General features: G+C 41.0%; 1 protein-coding gene across 2 annotated transcripts; it reads right to left on the bottom strand.

Moving 5' to 3' along the window:
- Nucleotides 1–235: 235 nt before the first annotated feature.
- Nucleotides 236–16,107, bottom strand: LOC133994548 (lissencephaly-1 homolog B). Of its 2 annotated transcripts, none has more exons than XM_062433850.1 (11): nucleotides 15,932–16,107; nucleotides 7,680–7,990; nucleotides 6,312–6,396; nucleotides 6,148–6,222; nucleotides 5,740–5,946; nucleotides 4,288–4,456; nucleotides 3,866–3,968; nucleotides 2,695–2,923; nucleotides 2,035–2,136; nucleotides 1,782–1,938; nucleotides 236–1,582 (listed from the first exon to the last, which is right to left on the bottom strand). In XM_062433850.1, the coding sequence occupies exons 2-11, from the start codon at nucleotides 7,709–7,711 to the stop codon at nucleotides 1,509–1,511; spliced, it is 1,233 nt and encodes a 410-aa protein (XP_062289834.1). In that variant the 5' UTR covers nucleotides 7,712–7,990; nucleotides 15,932–16,107; the 3' UTR covers nucleotides 236–1,508. The 2 variants fall into 2 exon arrangements, with proteins under 2 accessions (XP_062289834.1, XP_062289835.1); XM_062433851.1 differs by lacking the exon at nucleotides 15,932–16,107 and adding an exon at nucleotides 9,313–9,764.
- Between the last annotated feature and the right edge of the window lie 271 nt (nucleotides 16,108–16,378).

Here is a 16,378-nt window from a genome sequence, read left to right as displayed (position 1 = left end):
GGATATTCAGAGGTAGGAAAATGTGAAGCACCAGCAGTTATGCCACTGTGATTGCAGCTGCCTTTGCCAACATACATATATTTATTATATTAATATATTATTAGATGTGGGACGGTCTGGAAGGTGTGCTGCAGGATCAAACCTCACCAACTCCAACATTTGCAGTAGTAAATCCTGTCTGACTCATCTCATCTCCTGTCCTCAAAAGAAAGCACAACAAACAGATGACTTATATTTACAGAATTTTATTTAATTATGTTGCAAACAATGACATCCAGATATATTGATACACAACTTTTTACTGTGCGTGTATGTGCATTTGTGAGTGTATGTGTATGTGTGTGTAAAGAGAGCAGTGAGACCACAGAAAGCAGAATGAAAATCCCGTGTGAGGGAGCCCTCAATGGGTTAACAAGGCAGAGATAGCGAGCAAAGAGGGCACTGGGCGATTCTCTGGGGTGACATACACACACAAACCTCATTAACGGGTGAGCAGACTTTTTCCTCTGTAAAACACACCTTTGCTTTAGGGGGCGTGTGCCTGTGCTCTCAGCAGCTTAGGGATCATTAAGGTCCTGTGAGTGTCTACTAGAAAGCAAGTTTTGTTAAAAGAGATGAAGTAGTATGAATGAACACAGTGGGTGAGAAGCTTTGCCTCCCCCTCTCTCCTCTGACCAGAGCAGAGACGGCGGAGAGAGATTCTCCTGTCGTAATATACAGACACACACACACACACACACGATGTATACACACATGTACACGCGCACTCACCCACAGAACCTTGTGTGATTCAACTCAGGAGCTGCATCCTGCTTTGTTTTTTGTTTTGTTTTTTTTCTTTTCTTCTTAGACTTGTTATCATCTTCTCCTGAACACTTTCCACTCGTTCTCTTTCTTTTACACTTACATTTCTCACACTCTCGCTATCACCATCCTCGCAGTGACAGACCACAACAATGGAGGCATGGAGTAAAACAAAACTAAACAAAACCTAAACCCCTTCAATGAGGGGCGCCATTGGTTTTCGTGCACTGTCACCGGAATCCACCTGCGGCAGCACACAGGAATATTTACCCTTTGACCCAACAGGAAGTCATAACAACAGTATGCAAATTCGGCAAATTTAACAGTATACAATTTTTTTTTTTGTTTGATTCACCATGCAAGGAATACTTCTTATCTTTTGAGTGTGTTTATGTGTCAGAGATTGCGTGACATTTATTAAGCGTACCCTACATCCAGAATAATTTACATAAAAGGACAATAGTCATCTTAATAGGGCTGGACCGATGTAGGGGAGGTGGGGAGAGAAGAGGGGAGACGGAGGGGAGGGGGAAGGGCAAGGGGAGAAGGTAAAGCGCCATGGTCAACTATGGTTTGGAGTGCGAGAGTTGAGGGGCTGGGCTTAGTGTTGGGACAGAGGGGGGAGGGCTGGGGTAAGTTGGGGATATAGGGCTGCTTTTGGAGTTGGGAGGGAAGCAGGACAGGGCGAGAGACGGGAGGTGGTCTCAGCGGCACTCCCAGACTTTGACTGTCTGATCGACACTGCCTGTCACCACATAGGGAGCAGTCTTGTGGAAATCTGCAAGAGAGATAAACACTTGTTTAGGTGCTGCATTGATGATAAGCTTGATGATTTAAACAAATTCACAATGATGTGAAATAGCAAAACTCTGAATCTGAAGGGGAGCATTTCAGCGCGGATTTAGGTTCAGTAGAAGTTACATTTAAATGTTTGAGGAGCAGAAGATGATAAATTAATTTAATTTTAAAATTCTTACCAAGAGAGGTAACAAAGTGTTCATGGGCACACAGGGTCTTCATGCAGCGCTTGTTCTTGTAGTCCCAGATCCTAAGAGTTTTATCATCAGCACAGCTCACTATGAATCTTCCTCCAGGATGCACCAATATACCACGCACCCAGTTGTCGTGTCCCACCTGAAGAAACAAGATGATTATTCACCGCCCCCCTCACTTGTAAGCAGCAACACAGGCCATCACAGAAACCTTCATTTTTCACATCCCACTACGCACCAGAGTCATAAGGCAGATGCCAATGCTGACGTCCCACATCTTAATTGTTTTATCTCTGGATCCAGACAGAAGGAAGGGGCCAGGCTTTCCACTCTTCTTGCTCTGCAGAACAAGAGATACAGGAGACATGTACACTGAATGTTTTGAAGACAACAATGGCAGTGGTGTGAGGTAACAGTTCATATTTTATTAGGATAAATAATAAAAAATATGTGTTGTTTCAATGTTCCAATGTTGCCACTTCAGTCCCATCACCCCCTCAAATCACTACTGACTGACAGACACTGAACATTAAAGTCCCTCTGATAGGATCGGGGAGGATATAAAAGAAGATGCAGATATGTAAATGACAGTGAATTAAAGTGAGGTGGGTTATTCTTCACACACACAGCTGACAGGCAGGCTTATCTAATCTTTTGTGATAAATAGAAATACAAGAACAGTGCCTGTCGGAACAAAAGCTTCACTTAGATCCCTGAAACATTTCCTCTTGTTTCCTCCTAAGATTATTGAGTGTGTTCATAATATTTAGACAGTCATTCATGTGGTGCACGTAGTCTGCCTTTGCTATAAACAATTGTGGGAAACCGTGCATCTGAACCAAACACACACTAACATCCTCTGTAGGTGAACGTCAGATCCTGCAGCAGGTGTACGTACCTCTGAGCCTGTGGCCTCCAGGATGGTGGGGTGGGCACTGTCAGGGGCCCAGGCGATACATTCTACCACATGTTCATGCTCCCGCAACTCAGCTTTGCACTCCTTTGAAGAGACCACCCAGACACGCACTGTCTGGTCATTGGAGCAACTAGCGATCAACGAGCCGTCCTGGTTGGGACGCACCATCCTTACCCACTCCCTGTGGCCTGCAAAGGTTTTCACACAGTACCTACACATGGAAATATTGTACAAAGTTAAACTATTGATATGAAGCTTTTAGCATAAATTCACTGTAATGTAAAGTGATATAATGTTACTGCAGATATAATTAAAGCCATGTGAAGGAAGAATTACAATATGGGAACATGAACAATGTACAAAAGTAAATTCCTGTTTCAAAATAAATGGTCCCCAAAGAGAGAAGTAAAACTTAATGAGTCTAAATCCCTGTACAGAGCGCCCGAAAGGTCATGATGGGATTTTTTTTGTTTGATTTTCTTGTTTTTTTTGTGTATTGGGCGACCCCTCAGCTTTAAATCTGTATCACTGACTTATGAGAGATAACTAGTGGAGGATAGTTAACCTTTTTCTCTACAGTGTGTTTTGACCGACTGCTGCGGCGACCATGCTTCGACTGTTGCTGAAATTGTGGCTGTGGCTTTACTTGTTATGATAACCGAGGCTGTCATCTGTCATATTCAACAGAAGGATCAGACTCAAATCTCGAGCTTCGTGATGCTTTCAAAGCTACTGTTAACAGAAGCAGTAAGGAGAAGCTGCAGCCACATCTATGACACCATAGAATTAACCACAAGTGCAGCTGCAGCCCCAGCATTAAAAAGATCTACGGCTTCAACCATAGTTCAGCCAGACAGAGCAGCTGTGGTTACCAGCGGCTTGCAGAGCCTACTGTAAGACGTCAGCCTTTTCATGAAGATCAAAGAGCAATAAAGGCACAGTTTTAAGAGTGACATCATCTCTCCTTCCTGTAATGTCTCACTGTGCTATAACTCAAGAACTGGCCCAACACATGAATCAGAGAGAATGCAAAACTGCAAGATAACGCAAAAGTAGTTAATAAAAAACACATTCCCACCATCACCTGTCAGGGGTGCTGCACCTATGAGAGAACATCATACTGAGAGTCAAAACAGGGTTCCCCCTCACTTACCCAGTGGCCACCTCCCACATCTTGATGGTCTTGTCTCTGGAGGCAGACACTATGTGGTCACCATTTGGCATGATGGCTACAGATGACACATTGTGATCGTGGCCTGGACGATACAGTCGAGAGTTTAGTTATGTTACTGGTCTGAATCCATATTAATACTTAAACCACAAAGACAGATGTTTCCAAAAACTTTAGGGCTCATAAAATAACTTGAACCCTTCATTACAAAAAAGTTTTATATTCAGTTTCTTGAATAAACTGAATATAAACCTTCATACACACTTTTACATCAAACACAACACCACATCAAACATTTTAGTGAAGAAGTTAAAATCCTACTTCTAAATCAGATTGTATATGATAAGTGTCCTGTGTTACTGTATTAACTACAACACACTGTTGCTCCTGTGTTAATCTCTTACCATGCATTGTTCGGATGCACTCAAACCCCTGAAAGTCCCAAAGTTTGATGCTCATGTCAGCTGAACATGAAGCCAGAAGCTTCCCCGTCTGGTCAAAGGAGATGTCCTGCACAGAGTCTGTGTGGCCCTTTAGGGTTCGTTCAAAGTCCCCTGCCTCATAGTCCCACACCTAAAATCAGACAGACAGCTGCCGTCAACGAGTCACCTCAATCTGTAACTACTAATCCAACACAGCTCTATCCCTACATATAACTCAAACAACAATGTCAAAATTAGTCAATTTTAATTATGTCTCGTGGTCTGAGAGCAAAAAATGTTATATGACATGATGTCGAGGTACGTGAGGCCAGGGATGGGTCGAGTTTTAGTCGCTGTAATATCAACACAAATGTGTGTTTATCATTCAGAAGGCAGAACGAGCTGCGGGTTACATTAAGTGTTTTCACATTATTCTCACATTAATTTTCAGAAACTGTGCACACAGACATGCAGGTTAACAGGTTTAAACAAACAAAGCTGTTTCATTTGTTGTTCAAAGTAAAACAAATAAACAATCTGCTGACATTGTTTACTTGTTAATGAATAAAAAGGCTAAAAAGTAAAGAGGAGGGATGGTTAGAAGAGAAACAGATCTGCATATTTCCGGAGGTGCAGTGCTCTGGGAGTGTTGCCTCTGACAACAAGAGCATCAGCCGATCTCCACGTAGATGAGCAGTGACAAAGCAGAAAAAAGAGACTGAGTGGGGAAGGAAGGGAAGCAGAGAGAGAGGGAGGGAGGAAGGGAGGGAGGAGGATGATTAAGGGAGGAGGCAGAGGGGGGAAAGTGTGTTGAAGCAGAAGAACAGAGGATAAAAAGAGAGAACAGCCTCAGATCTGCAGTACAGCTTTGATCTGGAGGGTCAGAGCTGCAGAGGCTATGTTGTGGTGTGCTGCAACACTCACTGATTTCACTTCTAAATGCTGCTGCATGCAGCCAATGCTGTGCTTTAATATTCCTGCTAGACACACATTTTCAAAGGAATGCTCAGTTTAAAAAAGACATTCATAAGTGGTCGATAATTTAAAAAATAGGATTGTAATCCAGTATTACAGTAGCTCAATTAGATTTTCTTTAACTTTGGAAAAGTAGATGCACTAAATGTAACACAATCTAATGCAACAGCCCGCCAATAAAGTCCAATGTTGGTTGAAGCTGTCAGAAAAGAACTGATTTATCTCTGCAGACTGTCTGTAGTGGTTTGATCTCAGTTGTATTGCATTATTTTGAATTGTGTCTGTTATATTAAGTCAACTCCCACAGACATAAGGAGGTTCAACAGTCTCAATAAAAACTTCATGATAAGATTCATGAAGTTAGGATTTAAGCTCATGACTACTGTGTTGCAGTATCTACATCAGATGTATTTTTAAAACCTGGATTGGGTGTATAAACCTATTCATTAACACACACACCTTAATGGTAGCATCCTCGGAGGCTGTGACCATGACAGAGAAGACGGGGTGGAATATGACGCGTGTGACTGGAGCACGGTGCCCGCTCAGGGCATATCTCTCTGGGGGCCGGGGGATCCATTCTTTGGGGTCTCTCTTCTGACCCACAGGTCCTCCATGTGTCATCTCCTCCTTCGCTTCATTCAACTTTGACTCCAACTCCATCACCTGAAGAGAGGCGAGTACAGTTTAGAGACCAGCTGATCAGCAAATATTTATCCCAACAAGAAAGTTGAGTAACTATTTTATATTATAATGCTGTTTATATGTTGGTTTACATCAGGAAAACAATGCCTTACTCACATAAAATGCACTAATGCATATATCAAACATCTCAGGCAATAATAAAATACATCAGACACCCCTCACCTTCTTCTGTAATCTGATGACTGAGGTCCATTTCTTTTCCAAAAGCCCAGCATACTTTTTATCTACCTCTTCATTCTAAGGAAGGAGACAAAAAGGAGAACTTAAGAAAAATAATCCACATTTCTCTAGTTAAAAGTTAAATGTACAGTTTTTTGTCTCCTTACCATATCTATCTCTGCCTCTTTCTTGAAGGTGGAATAGGCCTCCTCGTATCCATTGGAACGGAGATAGTCAGCTATAGCCCGGTTTCTGAGGAAAAAGTAGAATAAAATAGAGTTTTGAAAGGTTTCGGGTGTCAAATAGTAACCAATTCACCACACAGACGCTTACATATCCCAACTGCCACCTAGCAACAGTCCATTTTCATTTGATTATGTCCAAAATGAAATTACATGTCCAAGTGAGGCTACCATTTATTAAATATTAGCTCCACCTTAACAGAAAAGCTGGTTCCTCCTTAAAAAAAAAAAGAGAGGAGACCACACCCTAACAGATGGGAGCACTGGGACTCAAGTTTCTCCTTTCCACTTTAAATGTAAGCAAATCTGAATAAGTACCAAAAGAAATTATCATGCTTCAGTGAAGAAAACAAAACACGAGGACCAAATCACTGGGAAACTGTGTTTTTGTGCTGCTATGGAAACCGGAGACTCGCCACAGAAGAAACACTGAGCGGGGACGGGCTAACCACAAGCACATGGAAACAGTCTTAAACACACATTATAGACTTTGCGCACAAACACAGATGTACGCAGACACGGGGTTATATAAATGAGTGGAACAGCTCCTTTATGAGATGAAGGGTGAATATTTCATGAGTAACGGTGCTAAAATTAGGCTGCTGCTTCAGGCCTCTTTTCAACGGCTGATAATTGTAACCCTGATACCGCAGTCTGTTGTGGACTTTGATCATTTAGCCACCGCTGGAAGAGGGATTTCCACGTAATATCCCAATCAAATATATATATATATATTTTTTTTTTTAAACTCGATTTTCTTGACTGGAGAAGATTCACATCACAATAATAATGAGAGAAAATGCTTGCTGTTTTACGCTGTCTGGTATGTATTGAAGTGGGCGTGCATACCGTGTGATCGGCCAAGCAGATACTCCTGCACTGAGCCGCTCACATTAACCAGTAATCATTTTGTTAAGTTCCTCCTTCCCCACCCCCCTCACTTCTTTGCCCCTGTCATGTGGGTTATGAAATATTCACTGACCAGCGATCGAGTGAAGCACCTTAAAGCTCGTATCTTTTCACATTTATGACGATTACGCGCGCATGTTAAGGAATGCACTTCCTCACAAGATCTGCATTAACGTCGTCCGGATGACTGAGCCCCAACAGTTTTTTATCAAACGTATGACGTACGTCTAGACGAACTTCTAGGCATTGCTAAAAAGCATTCATGCTCTTTAATGCAAGTAAACCATTTGCATGAGCAGAGCATGCGTGTTCCTCAACATGTCAGTGCTTGTTTTGCATGTGTAACGAGCCTTCACACCCACATATTTACATCCAGGCACTCACAGTTCATCTCTTTGTCTCTGAGACAGCACCATGGTGGCTGCTGTTGTCTCCCTCTCGGGGAGTTGAGGGTGAGGTGATGATCTGAAGGGGGGAGTCTGGCTGGGACGTGTGTGGAGGGGAGCTGTACGATCCCTCGGCGGCGGTTTTCCTTCAGAGATACTCGAGGTCGGGGAGGGGGGGTGGTGGCGAGAAGAGTGCCACGCAGAGGGAGGTGGGATGGAGATACTGCTGTCAATCAACTGGCAGGACAAAGGCTCCGCAGTAAATCACAATGGCCCAAATCTCTCTCACTGATCAGTCGTGTCCATCACCTGATGAAGAGAGAGAACAGGGGGTGAGAAACAGGAAGGCTGATTGTCAGCGAGACAAAATAAATGAAGGACTGAAAGAAACATTTGTTCAATCGGTTGACCGACACCCGTATTAACAAAACTATGTTAAAAAGTTATCTATTGCTACTCTAGAGTTTTCACATCTTCTCTTCTAAGTCTGCGTGCTTAATTGATACAAAAATCATCCTAAAAGTATCATTAAATACGTTTGAGTGAATGAAGCTGACAGAAAAGAAAGTGCAACACAGTTTGCAGGTAAGTAGGTAAAAGAAAAGCCCTCCTAAGGTCTCATTTTCATCGTCCTCTTCATTCATGCATCTGCAGCCACAGATTTGATTTAATTGACGTATTACAAACAAATATTTACTGTGCAACTCGGACTGAACAAGCAGCTATTGACCTTCTGCCCGTTTGATCTGCATTTTTTTGGATGTTGCATAAGCGAAAGTTCATTTTCAGGTTAGCTGCAAATTCTGCTGATTTTACACACAACTTTGTCCTCAATTATCTCATCAGGCCGCATAATTTTTCTGAACTTCATTAACTGAGCTGACTTGGACTCTGGGGTTTATGGTTTTGATCTGGATTTCGGGACAACGTGACCGTCCTGACAGAAGAGCGCAGATCAGCAGACGACACTGGAAAAATCAAACCCAACGTTCAGTGCTTGTGAGGCTAATAGGAGTTTATTCACTTTCTGAGCTTCAACACTGCCGGCACCTGGGGCCACAATAGCACTAAGCTGCTTAACGGTCGGACCAGACAACCTCGAGTCTCTCTCTGTTTGTGTGTGTGTGTGTGTGTGTGTGTGTGTGTGTGTGTGTGTGTGTGTGTTTCCAAGTGATAGAGACCACAGGTCCTCCATACAGCTGACACAGTGCAATGTTAAGAAGGGACTGGATGGTCGCTAACAGGATTAACCGCAGACATGGAGCGAGAACCTTAACAGCGGGCGGCTCTCGTCTACCTCATTGTCTGCTGCTGTCGCTCTGTGTCTGTTTCACCGTCGGCCACTGCTGCTTCTAAACAAACTGGCTTCAGGAAAAATTTATATTTGAAATGATGCTCGGGTGAAAAACGGTGAAAAGTGTCTTAATTTTCTCATCTAAAAAATGTTTATTTTTAACAGATGAGCCTTTCCTTTCAGCAGGGCCATCCTGAAAGTGTCCTGGAAGGAACTTCACAATCTTTCCTGCCTTGCAAACATGATAAGTGCTTCGAGCTGAGAACACAGAGGCCCTGATTTTAACTTCACTCTCAGCGCATAGTTCAAAAATAGCTGTTTGACCAAGCAGACCAACCTCCAAACAGTTACGTAACCGAGACAGTCTCTGCAGCGTCTGTACCTGCCTGAGAGTCCCGAGCTTCACCCGCTGACTGTGTCTGACAGAAATGATGAAAAAATAAATCACACAAGCCCGATTTCAGTGAGTTAAAAAGTATTTAAGAGTGCTGCGTGAATCCTTCATTTACTGCACATAAATAGTAATCCAGGCTGTGAGCGACTCGGTGAATCATAAATCCAGGTGAAGAGTTCAAAGTCTCGTCTCTGTGTTGCTCTTATCAAAAGGAAAACTATGCACAAGAGCGTTGATTAAAACTTGCGACCGTCTGACCCCTCGATCCATTTGTCCAAAGATGTAACGGTTAGATAATGATTTATGTATTTATATTTTATATTAATTTGTTAACATCAACAGGAAGCTGGTGAAAATCAGTCTGCAGTGTTATGACACAATATATGATTTATTGTAAATAGCTTTCATTAAACTTGATCTTTTATTTCATTTGAACTTCTGTTGTCTTTTTAATTTATTTTAACCTAGTTTTTTTTTTATCTTAAATAAACTTTTTATCTTATTTTTAGTTTTTTTTTAGTCTTATTTATTTTACTTTATTTAAATTTTCTAAACATTTTCATCATTCTTATTTTTTTGTTTTTGATCCTTCATCGTTTTTTTATTCCTTTTCTTTATATTGTTCTTTCTTACTATCATTAGAACCATTCATGTGTGTAAACCAGCTGTGGTCCGTTCACGGTGAAATATAAACACACATTGAACAAAACATGATAAACAAAAAGTATTTTCACACTTTAAGAAGCTCTGCAGTTTGATCACACTGAGAAACAAAGAAACTAAGTTAAAAACATGCTGAGTCGACTTTAGTGAGACTTTTCCCTCACTTTATTAAAACCATGGCTTTCTAAAACCTGCTACGGGGTAAAAACCTGATCACAAAGACCTGATCCGGCCGTATGATTGAGACTCGGTGGCAGTGAGAGTGAAACCTGAGCTGAAAACGGCCTGCCGCTGATCTCTACTGCATTCATGAGATAAGACTAAGTGTCAGTGAGCGAGATAACATCCGACCCCGTCCTGCTCTTCATGGCGACTGTGCAACTAAAGAACATCTGTATGAACATCTGTGTGAAGTGTGACGGGGTTAAATTTATGGGACTGTGAGGCACGACCTGCTGAAATGATCCTCACATGAAGTCATCGCTCTTGTATGTATAAAGGCGTTCAGTCCAGGACACACTTAGACCCAACGTCCACGAGCAAAAAGAAACTAAAGATCCAGACCGGCTTCAGACGGCAGCGAGGAATATGAAACAGGTTCACTTCAGACCGACGGACACATTTTTTTTTCTAACTCTGTGAAATTTTAACATTTTTTTTAGGTGGAGCCTTAAAAAAAATCCATTCAGGTTTTCTGCCTCCTGCTACAACGTATAATATCTGTTCTTTTTAATTTACTGTGTAATTTTTGGTTTGTGCAAACTAAACTAAACTAAGGCTAAACCAAACTAAACTAAACCAAAATAAACTGAACCAAACTAAACCAAATCAAACTAAACTAAACCAAGCTAAACCAAACTAAACTAAACCAAAATAAACTGAACTAAACTAAACCAAGCTAAACCAAATCATACCAAACCAAATCAAACCAAACCAAAATAAACTAAACTAAACCAAGGCTAAACCAAACCAAACCAAACTAAACCAAATCAAACCAAACTAAACCAAACCAAACCAAAATAAACTGAACTAAACTAAACCAAGCTAAACCAAGTCAAGCTAAACCAAATCAAACTAAACCAAATCAAACTAAACCAAACCAAACCAAAATAAACTGAAGTAAACTAAACCAAATCAAACTGTTCTGGGTGGACAGATGTTAAGCAGCAGCGTAACATTCGGACTCTAACCTATGATCAGTTGGTAGGATTGTTGTACCGCGTTACTACGGATGAGTTTCGCTTACGTGAGAAGTTCAGCTGCTCTCTGGTAGTGCGGGTTTTTGTAGTTTGACGGTGACCGACAGAAACCAGGACTTAAACTGTGATCCAGAACAACATTTTAATCTGGATCGGGACCTTCAAGTCACTCCTGAAGCTCTCAGCTGTTAACTGAATGAGTCTGACACGTTTAATTAACACTTCATATCTTACGCTGCTCGTCTCATTTTCAGGTTGTGAACATTTGTGAAATTAAAAAAGTCAGTTTCTTCATCTCAGCCGACATCTTTAAAAAATATTGTTTTTCAAAATAATGATCTCAGGTCAAATTATGAGCTGCATGTTAATCAAAAAACAATCGATGTCTGGATTAAAGACTCGATCTCATTTTCATGCACCAGCCATTCTGCTGTGTTTGTATTATCGCAGGGAGGTCCATTGCATCAAAACAAATGCACCTCATTTTCCTCCTTAACCCGCGTCAACAGATAATGAGTGAGCGCTGGTCCTCGTGAGAAGTGGGCAGGACGTCAATGAGATGCAGCTTAGTGAAAATGCAGTGAAAGAAAGAAACAAAGAAACAAAGAAGAAAAAAAAAAAAACACTGAAGATCAACAAAAATGTGTCAAGTCACATAAAAATGGAACCAGACTCAGATGTTTGACGTCATCAATAATGATAAAACCACCTGAAACATCGTAATAAGACCAGGACTAAATGACCACTCAAACATCCACCTTAACCCTCACATATGGGTCATATTCTGCACCCCCACAGTACGTTCTGGGTCAGTTTTGACCCAGTCTAAGAACCCCCTCATAAAAAGGTTCCATCCCAAACCACAGAACCACAAATCTGTTTCTGGCTGATCAATAAAAGTGGGATTAAACCTTGATCAATGTTTCAGAGAGCAGAGACAGTGCATTTCTTTAGGTTTTACACCAACTGTTTTGGGATTTTTTTCATGTCCTATTTTACCTGAGACGTGAAAATATAACAAAGCAATAATTATTTAACCCTTACATACTCAGGGGAGGCAACTTTTACATTTGAGGGCTGTAAAAACACCCTATACCCTTTTTTTTTAGCTGGACTTTTCCTAATGTGACCCACAGAATACAACATTTTTGTGCAGCTGATACATATTTTATATATGCAAATGTAAAAATGTGACATGGATTTATTAAAAAAAAATTAAAAATCTGCATTAAAGCATGTTGTTGTATTAATCATTGTCTATAAAATGTTCTCCTGAACCATAAAATAGTGATTGTGAATGTCTTTTTTTCCAAAAGATTAATCAAACTGATGTGTGGTGTAGAGACTATTTATGAGTCAGAATATGAACAGTATGTACGGGTTAAAGACTAAAGAGTTACTTTCTGCTTGAAGTGAGCCACAGATTCATCTCCGATCACCACGATGACAGAAAGGATTAGCTATTCGAGGTCTTCCCCCGATTGTTACCTTACCTGCACCAACGTGACCAAATGAGAACAAATTATTATTGTTTGAAGGCTGCCGCAGATTTACGATCGAGCTGAACTACGAGCCCAATGGTTTTCATCAGTAAGAACTTTATTATTATTATTACAGCACTCTTAAGAGAAGACACGTCATTTATTATTCAGGGATTAATAAAGTTTCGTAATATAAAAAAAGGGGAAAAAAACAACCATTTAACGCCGAACAAGCGCCTCCTCCCATTCCTCTTCTCAAGAACTATAAAATATTTAGCACAGCGGCCGGCTCCTCTGGGTTTTAAACTGTGAAATGTAAAAAGGTGAACAGATGACTGGACTGAGCCTCGATATCAGACTGTGACGTCTTTCTTTCTCGGAGCGCTGCTATTGCTTCTGGAGACAAACAGCATGAACAGCTGTGAGGTGACGGAGACTCCCCTGCCTTTCTTCCCCAAAATGAACATAAATCAATCCTGGTGTGAATACAGCTAAAACTATTTTTAAAAAAGCACTTATGAATGTAATGATGTTGTTTTTATGTACTAAAAAGAAACGTTGAACCCAAAACTGGACCTGAAGACAGTTTTATTAAACCTACAGGGCTCTCCTCAGGATTTTTTAACACTATTATAGATATACTTTATTCCAGACTCAGGGTCCATGAAAAGAACACACACAATACAAAAAAAGTTTTAAACTGAACACCATGTTGTTATCGGTAAAATAAAATAAAATAAACATTTAGTGTAATATCATTTGGGGGTAAGACACTAAGTCTACAACTACTTAAAAGATAATTCTCACTTTATGCATCAATTCATGTTTAAATTAAATCAATAAATCTATAAAATGTTAAAGTCTCCATCAGTTTCCCAAAAGCTCAAGGTGACAGCTTCACATCATCTCCCTCTTCAAGTGGCTCGTTTTGTCCACATACAATTAAACAGCCTAAAGATTAAAGTTATTTAATGTGTGATATCATCCAAAACAGAAAGAGGCAGCCAGCGCTCACATCTGAGAAGCTGAACCAGAAGACAGTCATCACTGTCGCTCAATAACTGAATTTAACAACAAATCTGCTGCTGATTAATTAACTCAAACTGTTTCAGTGTTTAAGGAGACGTCCATTAAATGACTGACTGGTCACTGATAGTTTAAATAATTTCAGCCCCGGGCGGGTCCACCTTCGTTATATCATGATTACAGCATGAGCCAGAGCCCTGACGTTTATGAATGGATCGAGTCCCGAGTCAAAAAACGCACCTCATCGAATTAAAACCAAATGTCAAATTAAATTTCTAGTGTGCTTAACTGTTGTTTGCAATTTTCAAGGTTTATTTTTTCCCCCCCTTTCACTGAATTGAGAGGGGATAACCAACCGAAATCTACCCAAAAACCAAAACGGAAATGATACAAGCCACAGGCACTAATTAAAACTTCACATCAAGCTGTCAGTCATCACGCTGTGCTTGTTTCAAGCTGCCAAGCATTGCCCCTCCTTATGGATGACCTTCAGGCCAAACAAGTCCCTACTGGCACAAACCAGGCAATGGTTGATTACAAATAAAAAAATATTTATCTCATTTAACTCAGCAGCCTTCAGCTCTTAACCAGCTTTACCTAATCAAAGATACCTCTCCTTGACAGGATTTACTGCAATGAATCAGTTTATTGCCCCACAATAAACACACTCAGTTAAAAAGTTATTCTCACTTTATCTGAAACATACTACAGGCGTTATTAGCCCCAACTGTTAAGATTCAAACATGACAAGACGGTGACTGAATATGAAAGTTGTTGCTTTGAAATTACACAACACGAATACACTATATTTTTATATATACACACATTTTCTATCAAGAATTGTACTTTAATATGTGCAGCTCCTCTCATACAGCCTAAAAAAGAAGTGTGGGGGGTGTTAGTGGATGCAGGTAGAAAAGTAGCAGATGTAAAAGCTGGACTGCACCATCAACAATAGCACCTCATTGTATGTGACAACATGTTATAGAAAAAAACTTTGAGTATTTTTGTGCATCTTTTATAGCCTGAAAGGTTCACATCTTATATACACAGGCCTTCGCATTTAACGCTTTGCAATAGCAGCAAATGGACAGTAACTAGTAAAAATAGGCTCAAACGGACAGATCTGTACCCATCAAATGAAATATTATCGGTATTTCGTACTCATCCTTTTTATAAGTCTCCACCTTGAATGAGATTCCTCATAGGGGGAGAGCTTAAACTAAGAATGAAAAAAACACCCTGCAAATTAGCTTACGATTTTTTAAAATTTTTTTAAATGTATGTCTTGGAGAACAGGTATGAGTTCAAAATCAGTCCCGGGTGACGTCTTTCCGAGCTGCGATGGCCACAAGGGCAAAGTTGCAGCAATGGCTCAGCAACGCCCTTTCCAGCTAATGTTAGCCTAGCTACCGGAGACGTTAACCGGAGCTGTCAGTGTGAGCAGACCGGATTTATAGCAACATAACACACACACACAGGGCGTTGGTCTAAGCCACATAACAGCTAAACGACATGGGTTCTTATTATGAAAAATCCCCGTTTAAATGCATATAAAATGTAAGTTCGTATATGCATGTTAAATTTGATTATAGGGCCATTAGCTGTTATTCCCCACTGTAAGAAAAACACAGTATTATTTAATTTAACTGCACGAATTAAGTAGTTTCCGCAACATACAGAAGGGGTCACCAAGTCGAATTTATTTGCGTTTGATTAATGCGTTTTTCTAGCAACGTCAAAATATGTGCACCGGCTGAGGGGAAAATATGGCAGCCTGCTGACAGCACCTAGGTTAGCTTAGCCGGCTAGCTCGTCCCTATACAGCACTTCCATAAATAAACGTAATGCTAAGCTAACGTTAGCAAAATGTTCAGCAAGGCTTCACAACAAGTGTCTGTATACGAGTCACACGTTGGCCGAGTAGCAACAACATGGTTTTTAAGATGACAAGCGCACTCAGTATAGTTGAAATAATGTAATAGTGTGTGTATTTTGACGTTCAGTCTCTACATCGGTGCTTTTATGAAAGCCAACTTTGCCACCTTAGCTTAGCTTAGCTCTCGGCCTCTCCGCCATTTTGAGATCGGGACGGGAGAGCGTAGACACTGCAGGCGAATCGTCGTCAGAAATAACAAGTCTTTCTAAGTGACAAAACAAACATACAGACGCGTTTAAATACTGCTAACTCACCCTCTGACAAATGCCAATTCTCATATCCCTTCGGCTGGTCGAAGCATGCGATGGGAAACTCTTAGTTTGGTGTGGTGTTGTGACTTTTCACATCACCGGCAGGCGGTCAGATTTCTCCTCTTTGGTACCACCGAGCGCGTTCACCCGGCCGCAGCTAACGGTCGCTACTGGATATCGGCAGCGCGCACGTTGAGGTGAGCGGCGGCGCGCCTTGGGCACATCTCACGTTCTTTGAAATTAAAGGGAAAACAAGTAACCCGGACTGCAGAGCGCAGACCTTGATGTGGGCGGAGTCAAACATTTACATTTGACGTCACCCAAATCGATCTGCAGTCAAGGTAACGCTTACCAGACACAACATGATACTCTTTCAAAGTAAGTCTTCCGGTTAAACGCATCTGTGGTCAAGTTAACGCTTACTAGACACAATATACTAATAATGGAAAA

This window comes from Scomber scombrus, chromosome 14, assembly GCF_963691925.1.
Source record: "Scomber scombrus chromosome 14, fScoSco1.1, whole genome shotgun sequence".
Lineage (NCBI taxonomy): Eukaryota > Metazoa > Chordata > Actinopteri > Scombriformes > Scombridae > Scomber > Scomber scombrus.
Note: the sequence above shows the minus strand (reverse complement) of the source record. Positions and strands in the feature narration are given on the sequence as shown.